The following is a 19,540-nucleotide window of genomic DNA, read 5'->3' as shown; positions in this document are numbered from 1 at the left end:
CAATAAGATCTACAAAGTATGAGCGCTTCGCCTTTTTCACAAGTGAATTTACGAGGTCACGCTGGGCACAGTACAGTTCTTTGTCAGTCTGAAGTCGGCCATTGGCCCTCCATTTCCTCTCCAGTTGTCTACGTAACCTCTTCTGAGTACGAATGTCATTGGTATACCACGGACAGTCTGCATGATTCCTCACTTTCCGTGATCTCTGAGGGGCATGAGCATCTAGAACCCTCCCGAGTTCTAACTTGTATTGATGAACAGCTTCTTCAACACTACATGTAGTAGGAGTACATGGTTTATGTGTAATACATGTACAAAAAGTAGACTGTAGCAGTCCAGTGTTTGATATATTGGCCGACCAAAAGCAGGCAAAGAGTTAATCCTTATTGAAACATGACTGAATAAACTGGCTAATAATACTTCCAAGGCAAATTACAATTACACAGCTACAAGTGTAGGGAGCAAACCGGTAGTTAGAAGTAATTTAGTAGGACCTAGATAAAGGAAGTAAACTTTGAGTTCTTGGAATAAGATATCTATGAGTAAACTTTTTTGAAAAATGAAATAATGAATTTTAACAACTTTACACAAATGGTAAGTTGTCAACAGGATTGAAAGAAAGTGAAAAACATAGGTTTTAGGTTTTTTTTTGTGTTGCGTTTCTATATTGATTTAACAAACTAGTATTTCATACACACACTTGTTAAAAAAATACCCGTTAAAAAATACCTGTATACGAATATGAAGTGACTGTCATATGTACATGTATGTATCATGGGAGGTTAAAACCTGTAGGCCTATATTATATCTATATTATGATTGAGCTTGTTTTCTATATAATAATTATTTGGAGATGATGTGGTAAAAAATCTACTACATGTTCCGTAATGAAAGAACAAAGAGGAAAACGGTCAATTAGTGTTTTCAGTGAAAGTTTCATTTTATTTCAAGATATAAACAGCAAGGTCTTCAATTTGCATATAATAAAGATATGGACGGCGTGTAGTAAATGGTTTATTCATAATATATGTGATACAATATATGGGCAAAACAAGCATGTTTGTATAAACTATATATATTAAAACCATCTAGAAAATGCATGTTTGATATATGTAGTATCCTCTGAACTGATAAGAGCTTATATCTTTCAGATAAGTAAAACAAAAATGTACATGTAAAAAGAAGGATAAGAATTACACTTCAAAAAGCACATTTGTGGTTGTATACTGGATTATCTATTTTGTATTGTCTAGGTTCAGTTCGGGGTGTGTTTTTGCCAGGAATATGAGAGAATGATAACAAAATCACAATGAGATCATAGATTGTACTTGTAGAATTGAATATTGAAATCTGTATATTCAGGCTACCAGCTGCAAGTACTGGGAATTTTGTCAACCACCATTTCATTCCAAATTTTAACATTCTCAATTGGAGTTCCCACCCATTTCTTCACTTCCATCTAAAACAACGTCTATAATTACTTCAGGAACAGACATAATGATTAATAGCAAAGTGCCAATACCAAATATTAGTAATATAAGGCAGTAACAAGTGAGAACTTTCCACAAAATAGATTTGGACAATACAATATTCTTAATAGATATAATAATATGGCTGGGTTAAATTAGGGGTGGGCGGGGTCTTCAGCTAGCGCCTACTTTCCCGGTCTGTTTCAAGTTGAAGCCCCCTCCTGTGAACCTAGGACCGTCTGTCCGTTGCGGCTGGATAGGTGGCGCTCCAGCTTGCGCCAAGGCTCTGTCCCGCTCTCTGCAATGAACACACACAAGAAAGAGTATGTTAACATGGTACAGTAGATATTCATAGATATCCAACTTAAACAAATTATATTAATAAATAAATTTTAAAAGGAACATAGGAATTAGACATCAGCAACAAAAAAGGTAAATTCAATCGATTGAGCCCTCTCTGTTTCCTAACATTCAAATTTTCTCCAAAATATGAAAATCTCTATATTGAGAAAGAAAAACAAGTTATATCAATGATTCGTTGTGTAAGAGCTCGTGTAGAGAATTTTTTGTTACAAAGCAACAATATTTCGGTTTTTTTTTTCAATCTTGAAAAGGTAAACTTTAAACTGAATATGGAAGGTAGTAGGAGTTGCGTATGTTGATCAATTTGCACCTTTGATATCTGTCTCTCTTGTCTCTCAAAATTTTTCTGCCTTATGCCTCAGTCACAGCTGGCGTATTGTTGCATATTCTTGGCAAGCCTTTTTAACATTGATTCCTATTTCTTGATATCAAGAACTGAATTCTTGAAATCAAGAAATAAAATTCTTGATATCAAAAATTACCATTGCTTTACAACAGAAAATCATTTCTTGATATCAAGAAATAGGAATAAATGTTAAAACGACTTGCCATAAATATGCAGCAATACGCAAGCCAAATACGCAAAGGTGTGACTGAGGCATTATCTACAAGCATATTGCTGTCAAGATGACCTTGGTGATAGCCACTCTGATTATTGCAGTGTGTCCTATATACCTTGCTTGCTGTTCCTTTCGCTTCTGGGCGTAGTACTTCTTCTTGGCATCCTGCAGCTCTTTGGCGAGTCTCTCTATCTCGTACTTGTACTCTTGGACCTGGGATTCGTACATGTTCAGCTCCGATGCCATTCCCTGTAGTGCATGCAAACATTGGAAAATATATGAGTAATGGAAGTACAAATACTGTTTAAAGGGATTGGGTAACTGTGCCTCAGATTCTAAAAAAAAAATCCTGGATTTAGCTCATGCTGCAATCATAACTATAAACCTTTAGGTCAGGAATCCCATGACTTTTACGCGCCAATTGTCTGTCTGATTATCAAGATATCTATGACCCCGTTCTCACTCACTTTGAAAGTGGTCTAGTTAGACCGCTCCAGACCGCTCCAGAGGAACGGGTCTTGAGGAACGGTTTGCGAGCGTTCACACTCCGAGCAGTTTTTATGGCTCAAACCGCTCCACGAGTCAAAGTGGTCTTGTTGCTATGGCAGCTCAGGTAGGCGGGTCAATTTTTTCGCGCGCGGAATCCAAACCCTATGTCACCTGATGTCCTGTTCGCGACGCGTCCCGTATACATGTATATGTGTAGTGCCTGCCTATGGTGGCTCCTAAGGGACACGCAAACGCAAAATTTGACGTATACGTTTGCAACAAATTTGTGGATTTTCACGTCAAAGACGTGAAAATCCACAAATTTGACGTATACCTATGCAACAAATTTGTGGATTTTTACGTCAAAGACGTGAACATCCACAAATTTGACGTATACCTATGCAACAAATTTGTGGATTTTTACGTCAAAGACGTGAAAATCCACAAATTTGACGTATACCTTTGCTTGGTATTTTTTTCGTTTTTCTGTTCTCAATGGCACTGAAGGGACACGCAGACATGAAAATCTGCGTCCGATATACACGTCTGCGTCTCCCAAAATGGACACGCAGACGTGAATATTGGACGCAGATTTTCGAGCAGATTTTCACCAGGAAGATAAGCGTATATGGGTGGTCTGCCCGCCTAGTTACTGATAAAGGGATTACCAGCTGGTATCTCATAGTCTTCTAATTGCAGACCCTATAATTTGTGTCTAAAGTCTCACTGTTATTGTTTTCAGCAAGAAGAGGACATTGATGCGCTTGTCAATGGAATGCTACATGTTGCAATGTACATGTTTTTCATTCATTATCATTATCATTGTTTGAGTACAATCAGATGACTAATAGAGGAAGTTCTGAAACAATAACAATACAAATTGGTACCATATGCATGTGGACTTAATTTGTTTCATTGATTTAGTTACCAACAGCAAATAAATACGGTAGGCCTACAATGATTTTTTGTTTAAAGCATTTTCATGACGAAATCGTATATAGAGAGAGAGAGATACAAAAAAAAAGGGAAATAGAGTAGTGAGAGAAAGGGGAAAAGAAGGTGAAGAGAGAAGGATGTTAATAGAGAGCAGTAGAGGCTCCTGTCTACAATTTCAATTCAGACAAAATAATATAGACAACAAAATCACAAAGAAATACAAACACATTGAAATTGTTGATTTTCTTCTTCTCTCATTACCAAGCAGGCAAGCACTTACTTCTTTGTGTGCATCCTGTTGCGACTTGCCCCCCCTCCTATCCCACCCTTTTATTCTCTCTCTATTTCTTTCCATCTCTCTCTCTCTCTCTCTCTATCTCTCTCCCCTTCTCTCGATCTTTTCCTCCTTTCTCCCTCCCAATCTGTTTCCCCCCCCTCTCTCTCCTCAGTCTATCCCAATTTGTCTGCCCCTCTCTATTTCTCTCTCCGATGATGTGCCTTTCTCTCTCTCCTCTTTCTCATTTCTCTCTCCCAATCTGTCTCTCCCTTCTCTCTCCCAATCTGTGTCTCCCCTCTTTCTCTCTCTCTCTCTCTCTCCTATTCACTTTTCTCCCAATCTGTTTATCCTCTTTCTATCTCTCTCTCTCTCTCTTCTTTCAACGTTTCTCTCTCCAATTTGTCTCTCCCCTCTCTCCTTTTCTCTCTCTCTCTCTCTCTCTCTCTCGAATTTCGAATACACATAGTACAGAGAAAATGGGAAGGGAGAAGGACAGGAGAGAGAGCGAGAGAGAGAGAAAATCTGCGTCCAATATTCACGTCTGCGTCTCCCAAAAGGGACACGCAGACAGACATGAATATTGGACGCAGATTTGTTTTGTCTGCGTGTCCCTTCAGGGCCATTGAGTACAGAAAAACGAAAAAATTACCAAGCAAAGGTATACGTCAAATTTGTGGATTTTCACGTCTTTGACGTAAAAATCCACATATTTGTTGCATAGGTATACGTCAAATTTGTGGATTTTCACGTCTTTGACGTAAAAATCCACAAATTTGTTGCAAAGGTATACGTCAAATTTGTGGATTTTCACGTCTTTGACGTGAAAATCCACAATTTGTTGCTTAAGTATACGTCAAATTTTGCGTTTGCGTGTCCCTTAGGAGCCACCATACCTGCCCGATCGCTCATCGCGCGGAACGTCACTTCCGTTCAAAGTACGCTTTCCGTTCACATTGCACGTTGGAGCGCTCTGGAGCGCTCTTAATAAGACCCGCTCCTCAAGACCACCTCGGAAGGTGGACTTCTGGAGCGGTCCAGAAGTCCGCTTCCTGGACCACTTTGAGCGTTCTCACTCACCTAAGAACCGCTCCTGAGGAGCGGGTCTTAGTTAGAGCGCTCCAGAGCGCTCCAACGAAGTGAGTGAGAACGGGGTCTATGATTCAAATTAGAAATTTCAGAATTTTTTTTCCTGACAGTTTTATAACGCTACAGACTTTTCAGAAAAATTAGTATGGTAAAAAATCGGTCACTCAAAGATTTTTTTTATTTTTTTGAGGAACTTCATGATCATTTTGAAGCATGATTTTTGTAGGGCATCAATTATTACACCATATCACAGACACTGATAACACGTAGGGCCATGCATCTCAGATTTAACATTGTTAAACAATGCCTTTGCCCAATCAAAGGATTTTACGGTAGTGCTTCTAGTACAGTATGGCTTCCCTTAAAGAAAATTACCATGGTACACAGTATTTTGGTAATTATTACGGTACACTACATACAGGTATATTGAGCCATGGTAGTACTGTCTGTAACATGGAAGTACCGTGGTAGTACCATCTTTTTATTGGTAAGGGTTTAAAAGAATGTCATTTATTTTACCTTGAGCTGTTTGGTCTTGTCGTTGAGTGTCTGTTGTAGATCTGAAGCTGTTCAGCCACCTCTGGTCCTGGCTGGCGGGCTAGGATGTGCTTCAGCTCCACGTACAACTTCTCCTTCTCCTGTTATACAAATCAGCCAGGTCAGAGTTTATTGTATGTATCATGAATCCCAGTCTATTCAATTTCATGGCGGCATCTCTTATCATAGGACTTATCACTTATAACTGTCAGTATCCTTCAAATGCTGTGCAAATCCTTATGAATTTCAAGTACATGCCAGAGCCATATAATAAAATGAACTATAACCTATTCAAAACAGTGTTTCCATAATACATGTATTACATAATTTTTTTGTGGGCTGAATTCCTGTTTGATATCACTAGAATTATTCTAAAAAAACAGCCTGTACTTCAGTGGGGATTTAGCATGAAGCAGGGGGTGGCAATTTTCTAAACAGGCCACGGGAATATCGTATTCAAGAATGTTGAGGGGGGGGGGGGGTAGCGATATGAATATTTTCCAGGAAAAGGCATCCCCCCCCCCACATCACTCTTTAATCTGAAACCATGTATTTTATAGTAATAGTAAAGATAGTTCTTTCCTAGTCCCCCCCCCCCCCCCATCCCTGCCTCGAATGCAATGGTGGCGCTTATTTTCTGTTTGTAGATCCCTTGAGAAAGAGCGTCTGTTGCTAATGCTACGGTCACAAATGTTTGTACGAACGATAATTTTGTACGAATCTCCGTTTTTCCATTGTCTTCCCAAATTTCCATTGTCTGAAAATCGTTCGTGCGGCGTTTCGTAGCAGTTCATAATGGCATTTGTGACCGAGGCTTTACCTGAATGAGGAGCTCTTTCTCCACCACCTCCTCCGTCTTTTGGATGAGCCTCTTCTGCAGGGTCTGTATCTTCTGGATCATTTCGTAAGTGCTGGGGTCGGATCCTTCCAGCTTCCTCCAGCGGTGGATGTTCATGGGGTTCTCCAGCTCCTCCTCCAGGGCCTTGCAGCGGGTGCGCTCACGCAGAAGCTCACGCTGCAGGTGGTACACTTCACGCCTGCATGGAGAAACCACCACACAAAAATTTTTTCAAAATTATTAGTCTCTATTGCCACCTCGATCTTCCATTCCCTAATATAACCTTCTTTTGGGAGTGTTTCATAAAGCTATTCGTAAAGTTACGCATGACTTTACAAACGACTGTATATGAAAAGCCAAATGGGATGCTCAATCATTATTCACTGCATCAATTAAATTTGAACTGTACAGATGTAGATTAACATTCTTATAATAACAAACATTTTTAATGCAAAGTATATTTTTTGCCATAATTTAATTGACGTTCTTGGAAATATATAACTTTGGGCATCCTAGCTGGCACTTCTTATACAAGTTGTTCATAAAGTCATGCGTAACTTTTCGAACAGCTTTTTGAAACAACCCCCTGATATCATAAATCAGAGAGTGGTTTATCTGTAACATGTATGTATTTGGCATAGCCTCTGTAACATCCTTTTGAGAATGATGCAGCATTTGCTCCCAGCATCACTAGATTTAAAGAAGAACTCTGACTTTCTGATCAGACCCTACAGAGCATTTCATGTCAAAATGAATGGATTAGGCAACCATAAAAGATATCGACCCACACTTCCCCTGGAAGTTTAATCTGCCATACCAACATAATTGTTTCACTGTTTTTCAATCTTGTGCTATGGAAGGGTCAGTACAAGAACTAGCAATTGAAGAAGATGGAGAAGCATATATAGCCGCTAACCCCAGCCTCTGGACAGTACCTTATAAGTGACCAAGTGTATACCGTCTTCTATCAAATCTCCTTTGTGAGATGAAGGAATTAATAAGTACAGGCGCATGTGTACCCTGGTGAGCACTCTGCTGATTCAAGTTCATTCTTTCTTTGTTTTTAAGTTTAAAAAACATGCAAAACATTTAAATATACACAAAGAATGTCAAGGTAAAATACAAGGTACATTAAAGGTACTATGTCCCTTTTGCAGCCAACCTCAAATTCTGTAGAACTTTGCAGGAATTATGAATATGTCATGTATGTCCTATCTGTGAAATTTAAACGTTAGCAGTGTCCTAATATTCAAATTATGCAAGGAAACCTGTTTACTTGCTAGACTACACTGTCAGACACTATTGAGTGACGGACTGGCTTTTTTCTTCTTTGGTAATAACATACATAGATTGAGCTGTAAAGAGTACATGAGCATTTGTCTACATCAATAACCCTTGTGATGGCCTAAATTAAACTGATTGAATCTTTGCCCAGCATAAAGCTTATGCCATTCGATACAATGGTCTAAAAATCAAGACTATTACTTATTGGCTCTATAGCTCCTAAGTCGATTTGACAACTAATAGTCGTTATTTTCCCACTTGAATACATTTTCAAGCCCCACCTTTTTAGGGAAGTTCTAAATTAGTATTATCTTTCAAATGCCGTAGGAATTTAACCTTATTATTTGTTTCACCTGCAAATGGGACATAGTACCTTTAAATGAATTAATATAAAATAAGAATAAAAGGGGAATCATTAAAAGTTTGTCATCCTCTGCGGACATCGTACCTGAGGTCGTCGACATTGGCCACATTCTTGTTGAGGATGTTCTTCTCCCTGCGGAGCTTCTTGATCTCGAGCTTGAGGAGCCTGATGTCCTCCAGACGCTGGCGGTACTGGAGCTCTCCCTTACCCAGGGTGGAGTGCTGGATCTTGATCTTCTCGTAGAGCAGGGCCAGCTCGTCGTTGCGTCGCACCAGCTGGGTGCCCAGGATGTCACGCTCGCTGATGACCTGATGGGGGAAAGCGGTTGGAGGATATCGTTGGAAGGTCACAATTAAGACTGGATCACATTGTGATCTTGCAGTTATACAGTAAGGAATAGCCTAAAGATCACAGAGTGTTTTTCCCCTCCTTTGCTAAAAATATTTCCTGCATAAAATTGGAGCTGATCCATCGCCAAACTGTGCCTGTCGAAAGATCCTAACTATGGATCACATCATCAATGCTTGTCCTATCTACAAATACCCTCACAGTGCTTCTGGACTTCGAGAGCTCAATGATGAGACAATCAGTTGAATAAATAAGGATCTTCCTATTTAGATGATGTACTCCTTGATATTCTTTTTACAAACAAATTGCTAACAAGAAGTAATAATCATTATTACGCCATCAAGACAGTATTTGGAATCAGTGCATTGGAAGCAGTGCATTGGAAGCAGTGCATTGGAAGCGGTGCATTGCAACCATGTTGGTATAGACAGAATAGCATGAAGGAGATGGTTCTTTCCTGAGAAAAAACATATGAATGTCAGTTTGATGCATTGACTAAGACTAGATCTAATGTTAGACTAGGTCTGTCAAACACATTTAAGTTTCATGACTCTACTCTAGCTATAGGGTTACAAGGGTGATTTCAATGTACAAGGTGCATTTCGACATGATTTAATTCATTTCGCCAATACGGGAATGTTGCAACTCAATCCAGAACAACATAGACTTTCAGAAATATTCATAAATGATTTTGATGCCCCTGATACCAAGCAATTATCGACATCTATCATGCATATTGCTGTTAATTTTCTGGATCAACCCTTTTCTTTTATAACCAGTTAGAAGTGCGGTGACTAGTGTCTTGATTCACTTATTCCCTAACTATTAGATGAACATTGAGAATTTTCCATCAAGACAACCCAAAGAAAATAAATAAGTATATTGAACCTTTCTTCACACAATCATACCTAGACAAGGGTAGCTCTCTAGTAAGAACTTTACTTCATCAGAAATGTTGATGTTATGATACATTAATATATTTCAAGTTACAATTCGATTTGATCTTACCAATGCTCTATAATTTGTGCAAAACTTGGATTACAATATGTGTTTTAGTTTTTTATATGTTTTTTTATCTCTCTATATTCTAACTTTGTAAATTAAAAATTTTCATCCTGCGAGCTGCTTGTTTGATATGTTTTAAAATAAACCAAACCAAACCAACAAGTAAAACATATGCGACAGGTGGCCTTTGTGGATAGGTGGCCGCTAACACAGGTAGTGATGTAATTTGCTTGCTCTGCATAATTACCTGGTCCAATTCTTTCTTCTGCCTGAGCCTCTCAGCATCAGCCTCGGAGATGATCTTGAGGAGCTTCCTCTCCTCTGCCTCCTGAGCCTCGATGTAAGCCTTGCTCTCTGAAGCCTGCTGCTTCATACGCTGTAGCTCTGCCTTCAGGGCTTCTTTCTCTTTCTCAACCCTGGAAAAGACAATCAATTAATTAAAATTAGAGCGAGTCTCTGTCAGAAAACCGTAATATCTCTTAGATACTGCTTATAAGTATCGGCTTGCATGGTGATGGAGATATACAGTAGGCTTACGGTTGCACCATGTGAGAGAGGGGGGAGGATTGGGGAGTCCTGAAAAGGAATGTCTGTAATCTTTCTTTCTTTCTTTCTATCTCTAGTTTGACATTATATCAATCGTAGTTTAAGACTCGTGAGCGAAGTTGTGTTTTAAGGTGGGGCAAGAGTACAACTCCAGTTTATGAGCTTTCACATGCCTATAGCTAAATAGACCAATTGCTCAACTCAAGGTACATTCATAAGTTGAAGACTAATCTGAATCTTATTGTACAGCAACTAGTACATGGTAACTTCTATTCTAAAGGCTAGTATTTGACATGTCATCTCGTCAAGAGTTTAAAGTTTACTGTATAAACAAAAATTCTTAAAAGTCCAGATACAGGGGAAACCTGTAATTTAACGGTGTTTCAGTCAGATACTCTATTTTATACAAGTCCCCTTTGATGGTAATTTACATGAGGAAAATTTCAAAGGAAACACAAGGTGGTCTTTGTATACCGGCGGGCACTACAACTATGATTTCACATCTATATCGTCGCAAACAGCTGTCATAAATGTTTTAATTTGTTTCGTACCTCTGGTGATCAAGATGTTCCTTGACAAGGGCAGCCTCCTTGGCTGTGAGCTCCTCTTTCAGTTGGTCGATCTGGTGGTTCATGATCTTCAGCTTCCTCTTCATCTCGGTGATCTCATCCTGGGTAGAGAGAGAGAGGCAAAATGAAATGAACTATTAATGCCTGATTTCATCCGTTGGTATGGATTTGAGAAGACTCCTTAAAGGGTCATTATAGGTCTTCTACATTTATTTACTCCCTATCTTTCAGTAGGCAGCACCTTCCAGAAGGCATATAGAATTGCTCAAGATAGAAAAAATAGTTTAAATATGTTTGTGGAGCCGACGTCCTTAGGGACACCTTAGCTTAGCTTGGCTTATCTTTATCTATCCCTCAACCTTTCATTATCTTCTCCTTTAACAACATTTGTTTCATCTTTTATCTATCTCATCCTTCTCATTTCTCTTCTTTTACTTCTACTCCATCCCTCACCCCAAAATCCAACTTTGTTTTTCCATTCATTACTCACCTTTCTATTCAAGTATCCTTCAGCATGTCATTCCTCGCCATGAGTCCATGACATCCCTCAATCATTTTCCTTTTCTTTCTTCTTCCCTTTCTTCTCCTTTCTTCTTCTCTTCCCATAATTCATCTTTTCCTTATCCTCTTCTTCATGAATCCCAAATCTCCAGAAAACTGTATAGCTTTTATCCCACTAAAACAATATTCTACTCTCTGATCATCAAATGCCACGTTACTTAAATGGATGAACTTACTACTCTCTAATTTATAGCACTGCCTTAATGCTTGATCTACCTTACCTGTGACTCGATGAGGTTCTTGCTGTGGAGGTTACGGTCGCTCCTGACGGCTTCGTAGAGGTTCTGCTGCTGCTTCAGCTTGGTCTCGGCCTCGGCAATCTTCTTCTTGTAGTCAAAGATCTGCATCTCTCTCACCTTCACATCCTCCATGTGTTGCAGAACCTGAATAAAGAGATTAGAGATGGTCTTAATGAATTTTTTCCCAATTTTTGTGGTCAAACTCAGCAATTTTGGGGTACTGTATATGAATTCTAAGAACCTGATAGAAACATCTGGAGGAAAATAATACTAACATGGCATAATATATGGATCTTGAAAATCAAACTATGTACTGTACCAAACAAACAGATCAGATGAGGTTTTTATGATTACAGGGTCCCCCCCCCCCCCCCTATATGTGTTTTAGATTTTTGTTAAATGCAGCTTTTTCAAAGAATGGATAGTACGAAACTTCCAAAATCCATAATAAAAATGAAAAGCATCCCGGGATGAAAGGTCAAAACCATTTCAAGCATGACATTTTGTGATAATCTTAGTGAAGAAAATGACAACATGGCTTACAAAAGACCTTTAACAAATCAATCAATCAATGTATGTACACAAAAATCAGATACATGTAAATGAATATCTCTGGTGTCATGAATTCAACTAAAACAAGGACTAAACTTTGATTGTTCATGCACAATGAGTTTTCAGTTCGACAACAAGTGTTTGTACCGGGGCTCAAACACATGACTTTACAATCTCCAACAGAGTATCAAAATCACTCAATGACATTGCCAATTTACCTTCTGGGTGAGATCGCTGGCCTCGTTGATGTAGCGATCACGCTCCTTCTCCAGCTGGTAGATGATTTTACGCTGCTTCTGGGCTTCCTCCTTGTAGTTGGCAATCTCCTGCTCCAGGTTCTTCTTGGATTGCTCATGCAGCTTGACCAGGTTCAGCTGCTTCTGGGTGGCGCTGGCAGCCTGTGTGGGGAAGAGGTTGGCACAAGAAATATTAGGTTTATGCCATCACTGTGGGGAGGAGGCTGGCACCAACATACAGAAGTAAGAACGTAAGCCAATATTTTTACCTACAGGGATTTCACAGGGGTTTGTGAATTGTTGTTTGTGGTACACTGGCCACTTACAAGTGATATTTGCACATGCACTGCCAAATCAATTTTGTGTCATTAGATTTTCAACCCTGTAACAATTATCAAAAATAAAACCCCTTACGAAAATACAGATTAAACAGATTAGGAAGGTTTTTATGAATATGAGCCCTGAATGATCATTAAAAAGTGGGGCCTTTCTTCATGATCGAGGGTTATCTGCCCCCTGTAAGTTGTGGGCCCTACATATGATATCCATAATAAAAATCACCAACAACCAATTAAACATTTTGCTCTGATAACTGAGTTTCTCCTAGACCCATGCTGTTCGGACCTACCTTGAGCAAGTTCTTGTTGAGGATGTCCCTCTCACGGACCAAGTCATCAATAGCCTTACGATCCATCTCGGTTTGTTTCTTATTAGAATCAATCTCTGTAGGAGGAAATTAAATAGGATAGTATGATAAATAGTCATCTCTCAGTTCAAACATTTAACGTGGAAATGAAACAAAAGCAATAGGAAGAGTAATTTTTAGGATGCAAATTTTGGTTATGAAAGTTACCACTAAGCAATAATGGTATTAAAGGGAGTCACTCGTCAGTTTCCATGTGCAGAAGGCCATAATTCGCTGACACCAGACTTGGTGGATAAAAATCATTAACGTGTGTACAGGTATTAGGTCTGCACACAGACAACCGGAGGCCAATCGAGAAATACCCCCTCGACTCTCGGAGATCTCCGGCTGAGGGAAAAGTGAGATAATCACTTTACCATGTTGGGCAAAGTGTGGAAAATGCAGAACGTTACATAAGGCCTGCTGGTCATAAAACTGAAGGCTAATTCTGGTGATTGTGACAGCACTTCTTATTGGGTAAACACCTGAACAGTGTTGAATTCCCCATGAGAGCTAACTACTGAGTGTCTTTAAATGTTGGATAGACTTTATCACTGGAAATTTAGACAACACTGCATAAGAATGGTGTTAATGCTATCTCACACTTTACTATTGGTATGAATTCTGGGATCCCAGCTCAATTAAAGCTATAGAAAGTTATTGCCAGTACAGCAGGATTGTTGATGAGGACAACAACTACAACTACTCCTACGACGACGATGATGCCCAAAATAGTGATGACTATGTCTTGCTCAGTCACTCAGGCGATACAAACAAAATAATCGGCATCCCACATTCCATAGGTTTTGGTTTTTTACACATCCAATGAGACATGTTCTCATATATTTGATCGACCCACCTCTCTCCAGTGCAACAATCTGTGACTTGAGGGTTTCTTTCGCTTGCTCTGTTTCTCCCTTCTGCTCCTCCACATTGCGCAGCTTACGCTGAATGGTCTCCCGCATCTTGGTGAGGCGAGTGGTGTCACCCTTCAGGTTCCCTATCTCGTCCTCTTTGGCCTGTATGAGCAATGCATGGAAGGGGGAAGATAAACATGAGAATTGGTACCAGTCCACTCGAGAAAAGGTGCTGTCTTGAGGATTGAGGATATCTCAAGAATTTTTTAGGGATATCTCAAGGATATGGTCTGTTTACAGCCAGAAGGGCATTAATTCTGTGTTAACATATAACAAGGCTTTTGGGGAGGGAAATCAAACAATTCAACCCCAGGCGCGGTACTACTAGAGGATTTTTGTTATGGAGGTAGAGCTTGAATTTATAAAATGGGGGTAGAGCCCCATTCCCCTTCCCAGCTCCCCCCCCCCCTTATAGAATCTCGACTCTTCATCCGTCATTATAATTATACCGGATGCCAACTGCCAGTCATCTAATCAAGCATTAACTTTCATTCATCTTTACAAGCACTTTCGCTTATTGACAAATCCACCTCCCGGAAAAGCCATTACTATCACAGCTTTATATTGGAAATGATGCGGTCTAGCTCGAAGAGAGTGATTACAAAATGGAATGATGAACATAGAACACGCGCTTTGTTCATCCAAAATAGTGTCTATTCAATAACGATTAATATTCTCAATAAAGTTAATGGACTCCCATCTAAGGAACTCTCGTTGTGGAATGAATTTTTGTGTGTACAAATACTTCCTGCGAATTCCTGCGAATTTGAATGAAATGATCACGATTTCCAAAAGTACGTTGACTTGTTTTTTTTATGATGTTAATACTTCCGCTTTTAAATTATTTGTTAGGCGTTTATTTCCCCGAGGACGAAGATTCCGCCCAACGAAGCCTAAAAGAGATAAGAGAGAAAGTACATGTACCTTTTGAACCCTGCTTTGTTCCTGAAAATCTCAGATAATTATCGCTTTCAGCCTACAAAGTGGTTCAGTGATACAAAATCTTTCTCTCGTCATACCTGAAATATATTGTTGGTATTAAAGGACAAGGATGATTCAAATGTACCAATCACCCAAACTTGTTTTTGCTCTTGATTTTATATAGAGCTCCATTTTGCTATACACTATACACTGTATTCAAAATATGAGTTTCAAATGTTACTTCTACATTGAAGTTTTAATTGTAGTTCAATACACTCTCAGTATATTTGAAAGTGATTTTTTTTTTTTTTTTTTTTTTTTTTTTTTTTTTTTTAGTAGACTGGTCTAGCCTCTAGGCACCCCTACGTGCTCATGATATAAGGCGCACGAGAAACTTAAATCAGACTTGAGTTTCTTGCGCGGGGTTTTAATTATTCTTTTTTTTCTTTATACCTCTAAACCCTTAGCATATCAATCGATTGCAGAGTAAAGGTTTCTTAGGTTGATATATATATATATATATATAAATACAAAAATAATTTTAAAAAATCACGTGATTGGTACACTTTAGGAAAAGTAGATTAAGTATGAAAGATACACTCCTGTATCACCTTTGGTATCATCCATACACTTCGTAACATTTTGGTTGGTGGATGTATCTTTCTGTAAATTAGCACATGATACAGACATGAAACCCCTCATTTTCTAATAAGAGACTTTTCGGTACACTGCCCCTCTCCTCCTTATTTTCACAAAATTTCACTACCGCCCCTCCCCGGCCATGATTATAGTAATTCTCTTTTTTTTTTTTTTTTCCCCTCGAGAATTTCAATAGTAAGCTTGAATTTCGATACTTAATGGTCACATCCTAAATAAAATACTGTTCAACCTTACAACTTTAAATTGTTGATAATTACACTTAATCGACACCAACTAACCAACCCCTCCGCCAAAACAAGTGATTCTATTTGGCTTTCATGAAACTCTTTACCATTTACTAGTAGTCAAATTTGATATCGTTAGGTGCTAAATTGTCACTCTATTACACAAATGAGAAACAAACAATGTTCATGGATTATCTGTAAATTTGTTGTAATTATTTGATGTGAAGGGCAATGAATTATGCTCTTCTCCATATTATCAAGGGCACTTTTGGTCTGGATTCTGCAACGTCTACTTTATTTGTAATTACGTTTGGGTGCTCTTTCCCCCCGGATGTATAATATTTGAGTGAAGTGTGCCGCCATGATAATGGCTCGCTCGTAGTAAATTATGGGGCTTATTATGGGGTAGGGTACAAAGACAAAAGGCCACGTGCCCTCCCCCGTCCCACCCACCCCCCTCCCACACACACACACACACACACACACACACAAACAAACAAAACGGAGTAAAAGAGATAAAACATGAAGAGAGAAAGAGGGACGGGAAATGGTAGAAAGGAAAAGGATAGGACACCCCTATTCCTAACTAAGGGGCTTGACTATCCACATTCCAACCATATCATTCTTAATAATTCCCCCTCCCCTTATCCTCCTTCCCCTTGATGCTAGAACCCCCTTAATGATCATGATAATACCACCCCAATAAACCTTCTTTTTTTAAGTAAGACATGAAAACAATTGGACAATTCGTTTTTCACAGATAGGCACTTAGGTATTTAATGTGATGCACATTATGAACAAAATTAATTCATCATATTTTAGCTTGAATATCAGGTATATACAATAATACCATTGATACTGGTCAAAATTCTGTCATTTTGTTGCTTAAAGGTCGGTTGACATCCAAATATAAGTTGATTCCTGTTGATATGTAGGGCTGCATACAACTCATATTTTCTTATTCAAATATCTTAACATATTTAATAGATTTTTTAATATTAAAAAAAAAAAATCTTAGACCTGCTAAGCTCTATCCTACAAAAATGCTCCCGATCTCATTCAACCTGTGACAACATCTGTCAATCATTAGTGAGCTAGCAAGAGACAGTGGTATATAACTTCCCCCAGCTCAGCATATGCTCACAAAAGAATAGCATTCTTTCATACACTACCTCCACATCAACTTTCTTTTCCTGATGACGATACAGCAGATCTGACATAGCAACTCCTATGTTGGTATTGTATGGTATATTGTAAACAGGTGGTCAGCTCTGGTTAAGATACATACCACTGTCTCTTGTTAAAGGTGCAATGTCCCTTTTGCAGCCAACCTCAAATTCTGTAAAACTTTGCAGGAATTATGAATATGTCATGTATGTCCTTTCTGTGAAATTTAAACGTTAGCAGTGTCCTCATATTCAAATTATGCAAGGAAACTCGTTTACTTGCTAGACTTCACTGTCAGACACTATTGAGTGACTGACTGGCCTTTTTTCTTCTTTGGTAATAACATACATGAAAAGAGTTGTAAAGGGTACATGAGCATTTGTCTACATCAATAACCCACTTCTTGTGATGGCCAAGATTAAACTGATTGAATCTTTGCGCAGCATAAAACATATGACCATTCGGTACAATTGTCTGAAAATCAAGACTATTACTTTTGGGCTCTATAGCCCTAAAGTCGATTTGACAACTAATAGTCGTTATTTTCCCACTTGAAGACATTTTTAAGCCCCACCTTTTTTAGGGAAATTCTAAATTAGTATTATCTTTCAAATGCAGTTGGAATTACCTTTTTCATTTTTTTGGCCTGCAAATGGGACATAGTACCTTTAAACTATGAAAAAACTTCTTTATCAAAGTACGAAAAAGGGGTAATTGAATTCGGTGATATTTCTCTTCCAGATGTTATAAATAAAATGTCACATTCATTCTTTTTCATTAAAACTCTTTTTATTATATTTCGACTGCTGTCCACTACGCTGGACTTTATTCCTCTTTTTCTACTTTTTCTACTTTTCTTTTTCTTCTTTTTCTAACTGTTCTTCTTATTCTTATACTACCTCTTTTTCTTCTTTTCTTCTTTTCTTGTTCATTTTCTTCTTCTTCTTCTTCATCTTGTTTAGCGAGCCACTACGACCAGAACCACTGCCTTTTGACTTTATTTCTTGACTAGTTCCAACTCTCAATGATTCGTCATCGCATCACATACATTCTCATAGGCCCGAATTCGACAAAGTTTATGTGCGTCATATGACGCGTCTCGATGCATTTCAGACCAAGGTTCAGACAAACCTTGGTCTGAAACGCGTCAAGACGCGTCATATGACGCACCTAAACCTAGGTTTGTCTACAAACCTCCTTTGTGAATTCGGGCCTAATGTCTGTGATTTGAGAATAAAATATGCTATCAACATAAATATACAATATGTACAAGTATTGGTATAATTAAAAAAGGAGTTTAAAATTTGTTTATATGATTATAATTGCTTTAAAAACAATGCAAAGAAACTTGATGACTAAAATTGTCGAATACAGACTGTTGCGCATAAAGTTGGAATATTTTTTTACCTCTTATCATGAAGTGATTGTAAGAATATCATTTATTATTAAAATATAAAGTTATAAATCTTCTCATAACTTCATTAATGAGATGAAGTAACTAGAATGGGTATATAATGACACGGAGTCAGTGGTTTGACACTGCTAGAGTGTACCAGAGTGGCAGAAAACAGAGATGTGTGGCAAAATGTTACGATCAACCTCCGAGATAGACAGGGTCACAGAGATTGATCAATAAAGTTCGGAGAAGATGTAAAAATTATGTTTGAAGGATAAATCATATTTTCGTAATCATTTCATGACAACAGGTATAAGAAAAAACTATTCCAACTTTACAGGCAACATTGTATGTGCTTTTCGAATGTGTATATAAATACATTTTCAGTGGTTATTTTATGTACACGTATAGCTGTGAGAATACATATTATGCTTCCAGGATGGGACGCAATGTGTTTTGTATATACATTATCATAACACCTATATAGGATGATGAGAAACAATATACATTATAAAAGTATAAAAAGTATATAAAAAGTACTTAAGAAAAAGAAAAAATGTATATACAGCCAAGATAAAACTTAAGGTGAACATTAGATTTCTAGTGCACATGAGACTATAATGAATGTAACAGCATGAACACAACTCCTTTTTTTTTAAATCAACCTTAGGCAAAATCAATGGCCTTGTACGTCATCTTTTGGAATGTAAGAATTATTGAATGAATCACCATGACATATTATGTAATCTGAACAGGATTTCTACCGGGCTTACACGAGGTATTGAAATTGTCCTTCGATTGCTTTTTCGAAAATAGTTGCGATCATGTTAAATATACAAAATTGCACTATTTACAGCAATCCACGAATTGGATAATAATCAATATACTGTGCTTAAATATAATATAATATAATATGATATATGTAATATACAATAGTATTTCTAATCTTCCGATACCTTTGATTAGTAGCAATTAAACTGCGAATACACAAGGCGGTTGACGTAAGCAAAATCTTACGTTCTCGTTATAAACTTTTTGCACTGTCTAATAAGACAACATTACGATTTTATCATCAAGGTATATTTATAATCGCAATTGAATCGAAAGCTTTTATTCAAGTACTTGAATACAAATAAGATTAAGACGGGCTTACCTTTACGAACCGTGCTTTTCAATACAAACCTCATTTTTACACCTGACAAAGAAAAAGACCTACCTTCAATAATGTTTAAACTGTAAAAGCTATAAGAACTATTTCGATGTTTATAATATTGTTTCCAGATGTAATATGCTTATTTTGTTTTATCATTC

General features: G+C 38.0%; 1 protein-coding gene across 1 annotated transcript; it reads right to left on the bottom strand.

Annotated features, from left to right (window-relative positions):
- Positions 1-915: 915 nt before the first annotated feature.
- LOC586761 (cilia- and flagella-associated protein 58) lies at positions 916-19,416 on the bottom strand. Its single transcript, XM_030991239.1, is given in 13 exon segments — positions 916-1,767; positions 2,508-2,641; positions 5,700-5,734; positions 5,737-5,818; positions 6,538-6,754; positions 8,288-8,511; positions 9,804-9,972; positions 10,654-10,772; positions 11,454-11,615; positions 12,242-12,421; positions 12,888-12,982; positions 13,804-14,037; positions 19,383-19,416. Coding segments are annotated over 13 exon segments (1,809 nt in total). The 3' UTR covers positions 916-1,643.
- Between the last annotated feature and the right edge of the window lie 124 nt (positions 19,417-19,540).

The sequence above is a fragment of the Strongylocentrotus purpuratus genome, unplaced genomic scaffold (genome assembly GCF_000002235.5).
Source record: "Strongylocentrotus purpuratus isolate Spur 01 unplaced genomic scaffold, Spur_5.0 spur5_scaffold_2, whole genome shotgun sequence".
NCBI lineage: Eukaryota > Metazoa > Echinodermata > Echinoidea > Camarodonta > Strongylocentrotidae > Strongylocentrotus > Strongylocentrotus purpuratus.
Note: the sequence above shows the minus strand (reverse complement) of the source record. Positions and strands in the feature narration are given on the sequence as shown.